This window comes from Oryza sativa, chromosome 3, assembly GCF_034140825.1.
Source record: "Oryza sativa Japonica Group chromosome 3, ASM3414082v1".
NCBI lineage: Eukaryota > Viridiplantae > Streptophyta > Magnoliopsida > Poales > Poaceae > Oryza > Oryza sativa.
This window is the reverse complement of record NC_089037.1, coordinates 34227804-34245288: the sequence shown is the minus strand read 5'-3', so window position 1 is coordinate 34245288 and position 17485 is coordinate 34227804. Positions and strand designations below refer to the sequence as shown.

At 40.8% G+C, this 17485-nt stretch overlaps 1 protein-coding gene and 2 long non-coding RNA genes across 3 annotated transcripts; 2 read left to right on the top strand and 1 right to left on the bottom strand.

The window, feature by feature from the left end:
* Positions 1–558: 558 nt before the first annotated feature.
* LOC4334434 (E3 ubiquitin protein ligase DRIP2) lies at positions 559–5666 on the bottom strand. The gene is made up of 7 exons (NM_001418785.1): positions 5326–5666; positions 3997–4096; positions 3091–3304; positions 2046–2386; positions 1906–1956; positions 1749–1821; positions 559–1215 (listed from the first exon to the last, which is right to left on the bottom strand). Exons 1-7 carry the CDS (start codon positions 5483–5485, stop codon positions 997–999), a joined length of 1158 nt encoding a protein of 385 aa, NP_001405714.1. The 5' UTR covers positions 5486–5666; the 3' UTR covers positions 559–996.
* A 6633-nt stretch (positions 5667–12299) lies between these two features.
* On the top strand, positions 12300–13577 carry LOC4334433 (uncharacterized). The gene is made up of 3 exons (XR_001544420.3): positions 12300–12827; positions 13108–13203; positions 13317–13577. It is a non-coding gene; the product is annotated as an uncharacterized lncRNA (long non-coding RNA).
* Positions 13578–15758: 2181 nt separating this feature from the next.
* Positions 15759–16740, top strand: LOC136355705 (uncharacterized). Its single transcript, XR_010739978.1, has 3 exons — positions 15759–15825; positions 16280–16456; positions 16629–16740. It is a non-coding gene; the product is annotated as an uncharacterized lncRNA (long non-coding RNA).
* The last annotated feature ends 745 nt before the right edge of the window (positions 16741–17485 follow it).

Genomic DNA, 17485 nt, shown 5'->3' with positions numbered 1-17485 from the left:
AAACTTTTTCTTCAAACTTCCAACTTTTCCATCACATCAAAACTTTCCTATACACACAAACTTTCAACTTTTCCATCATATCGTTTCAATTTCAACCAAACTTCCAATTTTGGCGTGAACTAAACACACCCTGTACTGTGTATTCACCTAGCCATCTGTTCCTACGAAATTTATGTATATTCAAATCATATGTTTTGTACATGTATTCCTATCACATTCCTATTTTTTTTCCAATCACTGTGTTCGTTCAACCTACATCCCGAATGAGCCCTAACCACTCTCCACTTAGGGCGTGTTTAGTTCATGCTAAAATTCGAAGTTTGGTTGAAATTGGAACGATGTGAAAGAAAAGTTGAAAGTTTATGTGTGTAAGAAAGTTTTGATGTGATGGAAAAGTTGGAAGTTTGAAAAAAAAAAGTTTGTAACTAAACTCGGCCTTAATAAGAAACACTGTAGCATTTTCTTTTCAAACCTTGATCTCTGGTAAACAATTTCAAGTTATTTATATTTGGGAACAGAGTAAGCAGTAGCACGTTTCATCACGCATGGAGTGGTAAACTGATAATCTAGAGCTTATACATTCTCAGCTTAACATCCAGTTAACTACAAGGAATTCCAGAGCTTATATATATACATGCATGATGAATGCACCAGCAAATTCAAATACACAAGCATAATCTAGTACTACTAGCTACGTGGAGACAACATGAAGTCCCTAGCTCTAACAACTGATACTTAACGATTAACATCTCATTACAGATCACATACCTAGGTACAATGGTTGAAGAGAAAAAAAAGGAAAATAATGGTTGAAGAAGGTAGATGATCAGAAGCCCAACATGGCTTGTAAAATTAGTAGCATTTATCTACATATTAGTGAATTGGTGTGGCTTGAGCCTCACACAAATTGGAACCGATTCGCAGATCAATCAAGGGCTGACAGCCCAATGAGTGAAGCCAATCACAGATGGTTCAGAAACGAAGCAAAGCTCTGCATCAGCTATGGCAACTTTCAGTGTCAGGTTGGGGTGGAGCTGGGGATGAGGACACATCCACATCTGGCCTTCTATAGAACAATGTCACCATGAATCCAGTGGCCGGGGAGCCTACCGATGAGCGCATTCGGCTCTTTGGTCCTTTCTCAAGCCAGCAATCTGCTAGATCATGCAGTGTCATCCCTTGGTTCACTACTTTGCCACCACACAACACTTCTACCTGCAACCACGACTCGTTGGTGAGAGCAGAAGAAAATAGGCTGTGCAATGAGCAGAATGTTCTGTCAACTTTTGTCAATATAGGGTAATAATTTCACATGTTGCAAGTGTCAAGCAGCACCATGAAACTTGAAGCAGCGAACAGTTATGTTGTTCATTGCAAAGACAAACGTGGTTATGCGCAAAACAAAGTGGCAAAAGTATCTACAGCACAAAATCAACTGAACACCGGTCAGCTTCAGCCTTCAATCAAGCACCAATTGGAAACAGTATGGTGAATTTTCTTGCCTTTTCAAATATAATCATGAAGTAAGTTGTTTTCCTCCAAAGAACAGCTAAGAATGTGCCATAACTACATCTAACTATGTTTAGATTGTGAGATTTTAGCTCCAGTTAGCCAGTCTTGTCCCTGGCAGGAAAGCCAAATATTGATGGAATTCTTTCTCACTGCTGATTCTAACTAATCTGGATACTGGCACAAAAAACAGACTGGTTTTGATGATCACTACAAGAAAGAAATATGTAAAGACATACCTCAGTTTCACTTGAGAGGTTAAGTTTCTGTGCAAGGTACTTCTGTATAATAGAAGCAGGCAAATCAACATCCCTTTGACAAATATAACAAAAGGCAGTTGTTAGTGTGGCTTAACAAATACTGTTTTGACTAGAAAAGTGCAACCAAATAACTCACTTGATCCTCAAATACTTTGCTGGTAGTTGTGGTAAAGTTGGTACTCCTCTCCTGAAATAATTACAAACACAAAGCATGATTTCTGCTTTTCCTTTGAAGAAACGGCACAAATCTCACAAGACAAGTCTAGTGTTTCTCACTGGTCAAAAGCAGCAAGTAGATAAAACCATAGTGCTCGGAATCTCCTCTTTTTACTGGGCTGCTTTGCCTTGAACCTTTTCTTTTTGTTCTTCAACATGAGCAATTTCTTTCTTCCAGTCCTCTTAGCTGCACGCCCATATCTTGTAAAGGGTTCTCTAGCCTTTGCTTTACTAGCAGGAGCACCATCATCTGTATCACCAGACTTACTTTTGGTTCTGTTTGTATCTTTTACACTTGATTTGAGAGATTTTTTGTCTTTGCCAAGCTTAAGTTGACAACCCAATGGTCTCCAACCCCCAAGTTTCTTTGATGTATCTTTACTGCCCCTCGAGGTAGAATGCTACATCACAAGGCGGGGAAAAGAAAATTTATTCATTAAAATCAGACCAGAAAAAAATACTCTACACAACAGCAATAAAAATCGCATCGATTTAGAATTTGGAGGGGAGGGGCATCGGTTGCATTTAATTCATGCATAACATCTCCTTTGCAACAAAAGGTATTTGGAGGATTTTTGAAGAATTTCAATCCTAACGAAACTTTCCTATATGTCTTTGGAACAAAGGTATTTGGAGTATGAAATTTCTATGGATTGCCTCAATTTGTAGGAAACTATTTGAGTTTTGAAGGCAAAATAAAAGTATTGTGCATCTATCATTAATGTCGCCTGGACTATAAATAAATTCAGAAGATTCAGATAACCATTTGTTATGTATTAGCCCGTAAATATTCACATGTTGACTATCACAACCTTTAGCATACCAATAACACATGCGGACAGTGCCAAGAACTGTTACCTAGCACACATCTGTGATTGTGCCAGCTGCAATAATACGACAATAGCTGGCATACCATGTAGATGGCTCTATGGCACTAAAACAATGGAAATACATGGTATGACCTAACCTATAGGGTTGCTTACAGCATTCTGGTGATGCAGAGTCACATTCATTTGAACAATTCTAATAGTGGATTTACAGATAAGAAATTAGAATTCTTCACACATCCGATTCTCAGGGGAACTATTACAAGAGAACTACATACCAAAGGAAAGTTGCGTAAGCACGAAGCTTTCGTTCTCCTCTTTGTCAAACATTTCTGTATAGACACCTGAGGAGCAGGGATTGTAAGTGAAGATAGTGATCTTTCTTTCCTCTTGACAGGTGACGCAACTGGACAAATGATTTCTGGGTTCTCAACCTTCCTTCGTTTGAAAGGAAATATCCTTGACCTTACGAATTGCATACTGTGATCAACTCTGAACAAAACACAATTGAAAATACCATAAGCTACAATATCACAAAAAGGGAAAGTAAAACTTGTTTGTTATATGCTGCTGATAACTCGGTATCAAGCGGCTAAAGATTAATCAAGGTGTGATCGTGTGAACTAAGTTTGGGCTCATCTCACCCCTTTCGAAGTTATAACTTGTAACGAACAAACAACTAATCATTAAAATAAACCGAGCAAAAACAAAACAATTATAAAGTCTTTAAGACCATCCAAGCCAAGATTGAACAGATGGAGATTATTATGATGTTATAACAGTCCATGTGATGCAAACAGAACAGTGGCACAGCACTAGGCTGGTATTGCAAAATCACGATTATCACTGGCAATTGAGGAAGAACATAGTGTTGTATGCATAATAATATCAAAAAAGCAGGACACAATAGTTGTTATATTGATGGAGGAAGGATGATTGCTCACAGAAGACTATCTCATTTGTACATGCAAGAGAGCAGAGGTGGTAAAGAAAAAACTCTCCCAACTCCCAAATGTCACTAACTTCTTAGGTGTATGTACATGCGCTGCATTGAAATCGCAATATCAAATTGGGGGCATGACATAGAAAAGAAAATAATACAATAACTGAACAATGGTTTTAAGCCTCAGAAGTATGCAATAGTGTAGATAAAATATTTCAGGGAAACAGTGACAAAGACAAACCTGAGTTTCTCCAACGGAGCACACCCCAGATCAATGTTGCAAGTAGGGCAGCAGCAGGACTCCTTATCGACGAACTCCTCATGTATACACTTTCTGCAGACTGGTTAAAGGTATAAATCAATGGTTGAAGCACGATATTACAAGAATTAACTGGTAACAGATCAAGTGTTTCTATTGGCAGCTGTTGGCAGTAAGACTCCCCAAATTTACAAAATTTTGGTTGGACACTGGGTAGAGTTGTTACTCCAATACTATTGCTTTATGAATACGTTGCAAGAGTCATAAAAAATATGGAATGAATCAGTGTGCCCACATTAGGATTTTTCTCCTCTCTTATTCCAGAATAACTTAGAAATAAGAAGGACCAACCGAATACAGAATACTAGATTATCTATATATTTGGTTGCCTAACTTCCTAATGAGCTCACCCATCATTCGATCAGTATTACATGCCAAGCATCCATACAATGGCACAGTTACGATATTTCAACAAACTAGAAAGAAAAAGAACTAAGCATGTTTCCAAGAATGAACAGTAACTAGTTATTGTTTATAACAAGGCCACTCAACATGTTTCAAAGAATGAAGTCCCCTGACAATAAAAAACGATGTGTATGCAACCTTTGCTTCATGCATTTAAGCACCTGACAATAAAAAAAAAATGGCATACACTACACTAACCAAAAGTGCCACCTTTTACACATCCTCTTGCCCCTTTTCTTCCTGATGAAAATAGGGAGGACCTTCCTACTCTCTTCATAAATTTCATTAATCTTTTTTTGTATATTTGCCTGACAAGTTTTCTAATCCTCGCATCGAAGAAATAGATCATCATGAAATTAAATATTATTAAATAAGTAGCGTGCGCCCCTTTCTGGGCAAACGTAATTCGTCACCGCACAAAAGTCCACCGCAACCGATCACTTCCACTGGCCTGATAGCCTCATCCCAAATCCCCGTAGAACACATGAGCTGATGAGCAACGAACCCAGGAATCACAAGCTAGGCCCTCCTCGACATGCCGACATCGAGAGATATTCACGCACCACCTCAAAACCCCACGGAAATGGCACAACCAAATTCCTATTTCGCGAACGAACGATGAAAATCATCCCACCTTTGACGCACCAACGGGGAAAAAAAAATAAGCCCACGCAGAAATAGCTCATGGAACGGCGGAAACTGCCACCTTCCATGCGTCACCTCAAAAACCCACCCCGAATCACCGCGCAAATGTGCAGATTTGACGCGTGGGGACGACCTCCCCAGCGCGCGGGGCGAGAAAGCGTGGGGACTGTGAGCGGAGCAGGGTGGAGGAGGGGGACTCACAGGTGTGGAGGCACTCGGAGATGGTGGTGGCGTCGCGGAGGAGGCGGCCGCAGAGCGGGCAGGTCAGGCACGCCGCCACGCTCGCCCGCCTCACCATCACCACGTCCCCGCCGCCTCCCACCTCCTCTCCAGCGGCATCGCCCGGCGTGGCGCCCTGCATGCCCGGAGCGGCGCGCGAGCTCACGATTTCGCGAGGTGGACGAGCCTGCGCGACGGCGACAGCGACAGCCAGCGCGCCGCGCGATCTCTCCTTCCTTCTCCTTCCCCTACGCCGCCTGGGTTGGAGACGGAGACGCAGACGCAGACGCAGACGCAGACGAGGCGAGGCGACGTGTGCAGTCGGGGTGTGGGTGTGTGAGCAACTGCAGTAGTAGGGGGGATCGATTGGGTTCGTTTCTGAAACTGAAACATTTGTGTTTTTGCAACGCTGAAACTGCCAAAGACAGTCTCGCCTTTCGGCTGGTCAAGCACATGTGGAAACGAGAGCCCAGTGGTGGAGGAGCTGATCAAATGTTCAAGGAAAACGTATAGGCTGAAGCAGTGGCGGATCCAGAAAATCGATTTGTTGGTGTCAGAACGTGCTTATCGGTGTCATAGTATGCTAATTATATTTAGATCATGATGTTATAGCATATGGATAAGCAGTTTCGCTATAGTTTTTGCCGAAAGTCGTCGGTATCGTCTGACACCGGCTCTTCTCCTGTAGATCCACCCCTGGGCTGAACTCTCGTTCAGAAATTTGGGCCTGAATTCCCTCAATAGTGGCAAAATGCCCGCGAAGAATTTTGAGGGATAGTCATATCTGACATTTCACGCTTAGCAAGCTAAAAGGGCCTTGTTTAGTTCCAGACTCTTTCTTCAAACTTCCAACTTTTCCATCACATCAAAACTTTTCTACCCACACAAACTTCTAACTTTTCCGTCACATCGTTCCAATTTCAACCAAACTTCCAATTTTAACGTGAACTAAACACACCCAAGGTTTCACAGTTGTGCCTTCGTCTCCTCGTCTCCTCGTGTCGCATCCAAAATCGCGCCTACACTGTGAAAATGCTGGCCTTGGACCAATCTCGCATCTTCAGGAGGGCTAGAGACACGCTATGCGTGATTGCGTGTGTTGTATTGCTCCTGCCCTAAGAGCAGTCACGGTGCTTCTACATGGCATATGGCCCTCGAAGTGTTATATAGGAGACTCTCTTCCATGTTCGCTGCAAGAGCGACCAAACACACCCTATGAGATCTCTCATGTCCTCGTGAGAAACCATCCGAAATGAATGCCTGACGGTTGGTGCAACTATGTTTTACTCATGCCGTGGAGGTCGTGTTGGCTTAGCGTGGCCTTGCTCTCCACCACGTCCCTTGTTCCCAAAACCAGCCTGTACTATTTTCCTCGCGCCTTAGATTTTCTGGACCCAAGACATTTTCCACTTTGCCGTATGGAATGCATGATATGGTAAGCGAGGCCGAACAATCGAGTACTAGCTACCACTATTATTGTCCTAAACAGGTTTAATTTCATCTCAGCAATCAAAGGATTGTAAAATGAAGTACTCTACTATTTTTCTCAAGGGCAGGGCACTACAAAGCCAATACACATGCTTGCAGCCCTGGGTAAGTTTGTTCGTGATGAGAGGAACTAAGGATTATTTTTTTTAACAAAAACTAAACGTGCAATTTCTAAAAAAAATTGTTTACAGATTAAATTCTTAGAATATTATTCTTAATCTATTTTCAGTATTTATATCATTTTATTGGTTCTTTCCTACTCTAAAATAATGGTACCATCTCCATCATGAAAATTATAGGAACATAGAATCAGATACTCCCTCCGTCCGAAAAAAAATCAATGTCCGGATTCGTTGTCTTAGATGGTGTTTTTTTTGGGAGGGAGGAAGTAGAATAATAGTATGAATATGTAAGGGGTATGTCTAGATTATATTCCATCTGATTTTTATGTTGTTATATTTTAGGGTAGATGAAGTACCATTTAACCATTGAGCTGAAAGAACGGCCCAGTTGCCGCGTCAACACTCACGTGGGGTGGCGTCCCATATGAGGCCGTGGCCCATGGGCCGAAACCTGGAGTCCGTGACCCGGAAACGCAGGACAAAGGAAAAAGTACACCGAAGGTCCCTCAACTTGTCATCAAGCTAAAAAATGTTAAAACCAGATATCCGACGTGCCTTAACTAATTAAAGCTAAAATTGGTTATATAGCATTGAAAGTTCACGTTTTTGGTTTTATAGCACCGAAAGTTACCGGTTCACTTTAATAGCACCCAAAGTTCACCATGTTCCCATTTTTAACACTTCCGTCAATTCTCGATCGTTTTCTGTCCGTCTTGATCCAGCCACACACACGATATGACGTTTCTACCCCTCACAAGTACAAGTATAATGCATGTCAATGAGGGGTAGAAATGTCATATCATGTGTGTGGCTAGATCAATAACGATCAAGACGGACGGAAAAATTGACGGAAGTGCTAAAAATGGGAACAGAGTGAACTTTGGATGCTATTAAAGTGAACCGGTAACTTTCGGTGCTACAAAACCAAAAATGTGAACTTTCGATGCTATATAACCAATTTTGCCCTAATTAAAACCAGTCACAATAGGTCATAGAGCAGTATTGCATCCGATTTTATCCGATGTGACGGCTGAGCTAGCGTGAGACCTACGTGGAGCCCACATGTCAGGGTGATCCACGTCATCACCCTCCCTCTTTCTCCTCTTCTCTCTTTCTAGGCGAGGCGAAGCAGCGGCCAGCGGGTGCAGAGGACGGCAGGCAAGGCGGGATAGAGGACGAGGGCGGCCCCGCAACGGATTATATTTCCCGGGAAGCAACAACGGAGTCTCCTACTCTATGTTCTACTGCTGCAGGTAAACAAAGCAATGATGCGTTCGCAACTTTGCATGCCACGGAATCACATCGATTTTAGGGGAAAAAGGTTTGAAGTTAGGTGATGAGTTGATGATTGATGGTAGAGAATTATGATTTGAGTTCACTTACTGTCCAAGAAACATTGCAAGTTTGTAAGCAACCTACTCCAATCTACTCATTATGTCCCATTTTAAGTGCAAATATAAGTTCAAAAAATTTTCAAATAAGACAGACGGGCAAAGTTGGTCGCGAAAAACCATAACTATACTTAAAATGGGACGGAGGGAATATATATCTTCTCTAAAATAATACTTATGAAAGCAGTTGTCACTCGCAGAAACCATTCTTTTAACACATGAATTTGTTAAAAGACAGCTTGATAATTACAGGGAATTGCGAACGAATACCGAATTTCAATCACGACGCCCTTCTATAATTCTGTGTACATAGCTCTAAAATCTGAATAGTTCTTTTTGCTTGTGGATCCACGAGGCTAGAGACTTGAGAGTCAGATTGACGAAGCATGCAGGCAGTTCTTTTTGCTTGTGGATCCACGAGGCTAGAGACTTGAGAGTCAGATTGACGAAGCATGCAGGCAGAGGGGGTCCAGTTCGCATGACGATAACAAAATGAAAATGTAAGTTAGGTGGATCAACCAATTGAAACATGTGGTACTTTCCCCTCTTCTTTCCGGTGAATTATTAGTCTCTCTTCCTCAATGGAATAAATTAGTCTTCCGTTGTAGTTTTTCCACGTGCATTGATATTGCCCTTATACAACCTATTGACAACTCAAACATGGCAACACTTTACATTTCCTGCCCACCCGATCAACTTTACCCCTAACGGTCATCTCGATTAGATCCAGATCTTCCTCAGCAAAATAAGACAATAATCTCTAAAATCTTTAAATTACTAGCAAAAGTAACATGGTAACACTTTATATTTCCTGCCCACCCGATCAACTTTTCCCCTAACGGCTATCTCGATTAGATCCAGCTCTTCCTCAACAAGATAAGACAATAATCTCTAAAATCTTTAAATGACTGCAAAAGTACATTGTTTAAACGAGATAAAAAAAAGCTGGTATGGCTTCACTTCATCACTTGCATATATTGATGCACTGCAGTGTATATAGTTTGTTCAATTAAAAATATATTTTTACTCACTAATTTAAACTATGGAAGAAGACGTCTCTCTCATGCTAATTACTAGGAAAGGGTGTATCTGTCCTTCCTAAAATTAACTCCGTAAATAATCCCAGTACATATATTAAGAATAATAAAATAATTAACGAAAGAATAATTAGCATTGAACAGCTGCAGTATTGTTGATAGTGGTTGTGAGATGTATTACGTTGAGAGTAAGGTTGAATGTGGTCGTACTCATATTAAGTACCATTCTTGGTAGTCATATTGTACATGATTGGGTTCCGCATCTAATATATCTTGTTTATTGGTCTTAAACCAAAACTTTGGACCTACATTGTAATTAAGTAAATTTTCGAAGCCACTGTGTTTTTCGTTAACAATAATAAATTCATATTTATTAAATTTCTTATTTTTGAATACACTAAATTAATATGTTTGTTAAGTAAAAAAGAATATTATTTTTTAAATAAAAATATTTATATTAATTCATCTTAAATATAAATTACTTTTTTGTATCATATATATATATCCACTTATTTGTAAGTAATATAAATTTGGAATATATAAAATACGATATTCCTTTCTATATAAGTAAAATTATAAATAATTATTAATAGTTGTATAGTAACATTATTTGTTTTATGATACAATACAAAATGATAGTTTAAAAATTACCTAACTTTATTTAAACTCCTTCAATCCTTAAGGATGTTAACTAAATCGAGCTAACACAAATTAGATTAATAAGATGGACGAAAAAAAAGACCTCACACTTAGATATTCTTATTGTTTTGTGTAAAAATTGATTTATACGACAGATGAATATCATTTATATTGGATACTGAAAGAATATTTGATTACTATAAATAATTAATTTATACATATGGATAAATTGTATTATACATTCATCTAATAAGAGACTAATAATGAGTAGCAAACTTAGATTTTTAATAACAGCTTGATAAAAATATTTATTTACAAAATAATATATATATATATATAATTTATTTTAATATTTTTAATTAATGAAATTGCATAAAGACATGTCATTGTTGTACTCTACATTATTACTTAGAAATATAAATACTCATACTCTTATCATCAGTTATAAACTATTTAACATATAATATATGTGTTTAAAGATAGTGTTGTTTTTGGTAATATTTATAGTGTATAACAACCACCATATTCATGACAAATGTCACTCTCCCTTTTTTTATAAGAGTTATAATTTTTTTGTTGAACTATCTGTAGCAATCATTTTATAACACACACATTTTAAAATGAAGTTAGTAGGACAAAAGACTTAATTCGCGCACATCCTCTCATATCTCCACCCACACTTTTTCTTTAATTTGTGTCAGCCCTAGCTTCTCTTGTAAGACCTGTCAGCTGCTCTCCTCTTAATTTGCCTTAATCCCAGTACTAATAACAGTTTAGTTTGTAAAAAAAAAACATATGGTGCATGTCTCCATTTTAGGCCTACCCTGCCAATAGTTACAGCGACTCGATTTCTAATCTGAACATGTTTACGTCCACCAACTTCCAATACAAACGGAAGGTAAAATAGTTGGATTTCGGATTTCATGTACAATGCGGCTAGGGTTTTTTGGACGTACCGCAGCTATGTGAATCGGGGGATCATGATGGTTTCTATAGACTTTTTTTTTTTTGGAATATCCTTGTAGAGTCGTACTGGTCATCATCAATAAATAACAGGTCTAGGGATACGGTTTTTCTCATTTTTTTAATTGTTTTTCTCCACGGTACTTGTGGCACATACTCCATATTTATTGTAAGGAGGTGACATCCTCTTCTAAGTTGGTTTTTTTACAGAGGAAGTAGTTTGCAGGCGCAAAAGCTTCTCGATTAGGCTACGAACTCTGGCAGGGAGCAAATGCTCAGTCAAATCCCTGTGCAGCCATGCATGTGGTGACCGTTTCACCCCCCCCTCCCGCCCTCCTGGTTGTGACTGGCAGCGTGCATGTCTGCCACGCAAATTTTGTGTGGTTGTATTTTATGTCCTCGAATGGACTGATGCTCCGTTGTGTTTTATCTGAAAATTCCCTCGTGTTTCACAGAAATACAACACGAAAAAGAGAAAATTCCGTTTCTAGCGGTAGCGGCTCAAGGGATGTAAGCGGGTCGACCCACGAACTTACTTATATGTTAAATAAAGGGTAATATGTGGGTTTTCACGTATTAACTTGGCTTGCCACATTGTAGAGAAACAAGTGGATCTACCCATAAACTCATTTATATATCAAATTGGTATATAAGCGGGTTTGCGGATTGATCTGCTTGCATTCCTAGGTAGCGCTGTAAAATAGAAAAAACACATGATTTTTCTCGAAAAAGAACCCAATATATCCCCTCCCGAACTCTACCCGCCGTCTCCCACGGTCCCACCTCCTCCCAACAGCGCCCCACCCACGCCACGCATCGACGGCACGGAGAGGGTCCCTCTGACGTGAACTGCCCCATGACGTGGTCACTGATAGGTGGGCCCACGAGCGGTGGGGCCCACATATCAGTCACCACGTCCCTCTGACTTCACGTTTGAGGATCCCAATCCCCGGCGGCGTAGCCCTGTCTATGCCGTCGTCCGCCCTCCCTTCGCCGCCATCCGACCTCCCCTAGACACGGCCTTACGTTCTCCCCCCATCATTGCCGTGCGCCATCCCACCGCCATCACCTTCAACGACCGCCCTTTTCCCGCCGTCGCCGCCTCCCCCCTATCGTCATACCACCGGGCGCCGCCCTCCTGGCCAGCGGATCCGGCCTCCGCCGTAGTCCCGTATGCCGCCGCCTACCCTCGCCGTCGCCGTACGCCATACGCCATCCCCCCACCGCCGTTGTGTGCCATTTGGCGTCGGTCCCCCCTTCCCCCTTCTTCGTCCTCCCCTCAGCAGCGTCGGAACTGGCGCCGGTATCCCCCTCCCCTCGCAGTGGGGTGGCGTGGCCTACTCTTGAAGGAGGCTGGCGAGGGCCTTTTCGCCAGATCCGGCGGCCTCACCACTTGCTAGCACCAGATCAGGCGGTGGCGGCCGTCAAAAAGAGAGGGGACGCACTCCCCTACGCGCAGCCAGTGGAGTTGGTCAGCGACAACGGCGCCGTCCTAGTTGGCGTTGCCAGCCGGTGAGTTAATCTGCTCCATCTCTCTCCCTTGCTGCTACTGCTGCAGCTTGGAAGAAGCGCGCGGGGCATTTCTTGCGTGCCGATCACCTACGACGTGAGGCTCCGGACGACTCTGGGGAAGGTGTCCATCATGAACGATGGCTCCATCGCCGGCGGCTTCGAGATCGGTCAGGGGCTATGGACAAAGGTGAAGCAGATGACCGCGTTCGCGCTGGGCCAGTTGTGCGATGATCTCGACAAGGTCCATGTCATCCTCATCCAGGCTGACACACTGAGCATGATCCATCAAGGAGAAGGCTGGTACCCTACCATGGAAATCCTTGATTGCCCAGGTGAGTATTAAGCCTTGTAAATGTCCTTTTTAAAAAAAAGAAATCCAATTCCTGTGACATCTTCGTGGCTATAATTTCCTTCTTTCTATGTGATCAATCTGCTGCGTTTCCATTGATGGAACTGGGGAGTTCTGCTCCTCCGTTTCAAAACGAATCTTTTTTTTTTCAACTGCAAGCATCAGTAGGCTGATCTTATTTTCTGAATGATCATCTTCTGGATGCATTGTAAATTTGTAATTTGTAATGGGAATTGATTTAATTTGCTCCACCCCGCTTTCAGGCAAGCATGGCGAGTGTGAAGCTGACGGAGCATACGTACTGGACCCCTGACCCGACGTTCCCTAGCTACTTGAACTATGGACCTGCGGTTAGTGAGGTACGCACTACAAATACCCTGATCCATATTAGTACTACAACAGAAGCTCTGAAAATGCATTTGCCAAACCAAATCTCAGAGCTTGACCTAAAATTTACATATGAACATTGTAGGTGGAAGTGGATATGCTGACAGGAGCAACCACCATCCTAAGGAGCGACCTCATCTTAAAGACCTAAAGCAGGCTCATCTTAAAGACCTAATGCAGAGTCCAAGATCTTGCATCTTATTGGGCGACGTGGCGCCATAGAAATCAGCAAAAGTCCCCTCCCAATATCTGCCATGTGTCCACTCCGAGGAGATGCTCCAATGTACTATATCTATGAATGCTCTAGGAAGAAAAATAAATAAATAAATTAGTTGGTCCATGAATTCTTTAGAAAAGTAAAGAAGTTACCTAAAGAAGATGAAGAGGTAATCTTTGTATACTCGGAAGGTGACTATTTACTATCCCATTCCCCTCCATGCATAGGGCAGTAAAAGAAGGAGAAGGTTACTATTCCTACTCTACACATAACAATCAATCCAGCTAGCTATCGATCTCTCCATTGCTCCATCGCTCGGTTAGATCTATCACCAGCACAAGCGCTATCGATTTCTCACCCAAATCCATCCGCCATCACCATCCACTTCCACCATCGGCGCTATCACTCGCCCAAATCCCTTGCCACTGCCGTCCGCTTCCACCACCGTTGCTAAGATCCATCGTCATCAACTCCACCAGCAGTTCACGCCTTCCACCATAGTGTCGCCACGCCGGCGTTCGTGCCCACAATTGTTGCCGTCAAGTCCTGAACTTCTAGAAGGGCAAAGCAAGTAAGTTCACGTTTCTGTTCCTTTCTCAGGTAATAGCTAGTGAGAACTGTTCCATTTTCAATTCTCTATTTTGTTTACTCTAAAAAGGCATGTGAGTTGTCAAATACAAATATTCATAACAACTAAGTATGGATTCTTTAGATTATTAGTTTGAGCAAACAAGAGCTTAGATTGGCCTGATGCCTAAACTCCCCTCCATCAATATAGTTCTCTGAACTAAAGGAAATTTATATGCATAAATGCAATATTATATTGGACTTACTAAAAATGTTTTAAACACAGAAATAAAATAAAGTTGGCTGCCAATTTCTGTAGATCGAGAGGCATATATCAATGAACTATCATGTGATCTATATATAATCATGTTCTATAAAATTGTAGTACCAGTATTTCCTTTTTGTGGAGCGTTAGGCAATTTTCATGTGAGTAGTTTGCTGTTAGTGTGAGCTCCTAATTTTACCAATATTAATACTAGTCCTTCTAGCTATATGGTCTAATGTAAACTTCTATTTTCATGGAACAATTTAAATTTCTAGATGAATAGTATGATTCATAATTTTAAATGCACAACTTCCTATAGTTAATTTTACTCTCTTTTTTTTACCAAAGTAAATTAACATAGAAGAATTATTTATTGGTAAACAGGCAGGAGGGAAGACGTAGGGGGGAAATAGTATAAAGAAAAAAATCAAAACAAAAAAGCAAATTTAAGGAAGTTAAGTACCATTAATAAATAATACATAAAATTATTACTTATAAATATACAAATGCATTTTCTAATCACCAATAATTATGTTATGTTGGGTGGGTTGCGTATTTATAGAGATACACTACAATCAACTGAGATAAAATATACATCATTTGCAACGATGAAAATCAACTTAATTATAGAAATAGAAATCGACATCCCGATATCATATTATAACCCTTCTAGAAATCTAATGTTCCTGTGGAGTGATCTATGTGGGCATCAAGTTTTCTCTTATTTAAGTTGGCAATCGCTTATTTAATAGCATAAAGGGCATCATTTTCTTGACTTTTCGCCAGTTGAGCTAGAAAAATAGCTATTGGTGATAGAGCTAAAACAACCATCATATTTAAACTAGGAGGGGGTAATGATGACTCGAGCTTCTTTTTCTGTGATAGCAATACTGCCTCGAGGAGGAGGGCCTGGTATTGGGTGAGGCGGCCGATGGCATCGAATGAAAGCCGGAGAGGACAGGCGTAAGGAAGGAAGTAGAAGCTGATAGCAATGCGGGTGATGGTTGATCAGAACGAATGAGAAAGGTTGAGAAGGAATTGATCTGGATACTAAGGCCATCCCCAACCCTCCATGTCATCTAGTTTTCATAGCATTAAATACATTGACACATAAGCAAAAATCCTATGTGGCAAGAGAATTAATGATGAGAGAGGTAAAAAGATGAAGAAATCATTTCTCATGCAAGAAACCATTTCTACACAAGAACCAAGAATAAAATTAAGGGGATAGGTGGATAAAAGGAGAGAGAAGAGAGGTGATTGGATGATAATTTAATTTGAAGACACCATCCATTGAATACATAGTTTCTACACATAGTGTCTATATGACATGACAAATATGGAAACTACTAGATAGTTTCTGGGTTGGGGATGGCCTAATAAATTAAAGCACAAAACTCTATATAATTGACCATTAAATTGTTGTGCAGGCTGTTCCATTGATATTTAATTCCTATTGGCTAGGCCATTATGCGGCAAAGCTGCATTTCTTTTCTAGTGTATGACTGTGGGCAGAGCTTCAATCCTGCCGTGGACTTGGGCCAGGTCAGTCAGTCAATCTACTAATTACCTTCAACATTATTCGAGGGGACGTTCCATCGTTTTATCACTTTATGCATGTCGCTAAAAAAACCATCATATTTTCTCAAAAAAGTTGACAAGATAGAACAATATGTGATATATTACTTTACAAACATGCACGTTCAAATTCAACCAATACAAATAGAAACAAAAATAAAAAATTTAACGTGAATATTATGTAATATCTGCAATAAAATTTGTTATTTTTATTTTTTATTTGTGTAAGTCTATTTTGAGCCTGCATGTTTTGTAGAAAATGACATTCCTCGTATTGATATATTATGTTAATTAATTTTAATTTTTATGATAATTTGAATAACATACAAAAAAAGGGGGATTTTCCCCAATGTTGCATATCATTGCAAGAATGAGATGTAAATACTAAACATGTAAACTGAATGTTGTTGATCTTGGTTAGGTGGAATTAAGGCGCGTTCGTGCAAGGGATCGGCTTCTTCACGAATGATGAGTACGCGACCAACTCCGATGGGCTGGTCATCCACGACGGCACGTGGCGTGGACACCATCCTCAAGCAGTTCAACGTCGAGCTCATCAACAGCGCCCGCGATCACAAGCGCGTCCTATCTTCCAAAGGTGAAATCATCGTCTTCTTCCTTCGATCCTTTTTTTTTTCCTCAAACGCATGAACACTGAAATCGTAAAGGAACTCGAAATATCATATCCTTTTGTTCTCAAACGCATGAGCATTGAAATCGTAAAGGAACTCGAAATCTGAAACTGTTTTGCGGTCCATCATGGCATGCAGCGTCCGGTGAGCCGCCGCCGCTGCTGGCGTCGTCGGTGCACTGCGCGATGAGGGAGGCGATCAGGGCGGCCCGGAAGGAGTTCGCCGGTGCCGGCGGCTCGGCGCTGACTTTCCAGATGGACGTATCTCTGCGGCCTCGACGTTGTCGAGTGGTACCCAGGGTGGCCAATTTGATCGGGTCTCACCGAAATGCCGAAATTTCGAAAATTTTGGTCCGATATTTTAAACAGAATTTAGTTGAATTTAAGCAAATATTATCAGAATTCATGAAAAAAATTAAAAAGTTGAAAAATTTCAGTCGAAGTAATAGTATCATAGGGACCGAAATTCCGACCCTGCTGGTACCTCGAGAGCTTTGCTGCCAAAGCCTATAGATAGATGAATAGGGTGCGCATTCGGTCTAACCGAAAATTTCGGTCTCGGTCTTCGGTCTTTTGGTCTTTTCGGTCTTTGAAAAGTGAAGACCGAATTTCAGTGAAAAAATATCAGGACCGACAAATTCGGTCTCGGTCTCGGTCTCGGTCTCGGTCCTGGTCCTGACCGAAATTCAACAACATTTCCATATATGCAAAGAAATAATGAAAATTTTCAACACAAAAATCACAAAAAAAATTCGTAAGCACTTATGAGTAAAGACTTTTATTATGTTGCATGCCTAGAAGAAGTAGGGATGTGAAAATTAGAGTTTAATCCTATTAAACATAGTGGATTGTAGGTTGTATTTAGACATTTTTTGATAATTCGGTCTTTTCAGTCTATTCGGTTACCTGAGGAGACTAACCGAATTGACCGAACAAAATTCGGTCTTTCACTACCTAGGACCGAATTGATGACTGACTCATCACATCCTGGGGTTG

What these genes read in the sequence shown, in the direction of transcription:
- LOC4334434 (NM_001418785.1), bottom strand. Translation starts at nt 5,485, where the DNA reads ATGCAGGGCGCCACGCCGGGCGATGCCGCTGGAGAGGAGGTGGGAGGC. An exon ending in CTACTTGCTGCTTTTGACCA is followed by an intron (nt 1,957 to 2,045) that starts GTGAGAAACACT and finishes TAATTATTTCAG; the next exon opens with GAGAGGAGTACCAACTTTAC. An exon ending in GCAAAGTATTTGAGGATCAA is followed by an intron (nt 1,822 to 1,905) that starts GTGAGTTATTTG and finishes TATTTGTCAAAG; the next exon opens with GGATGTTGATTTGCCTGCTT.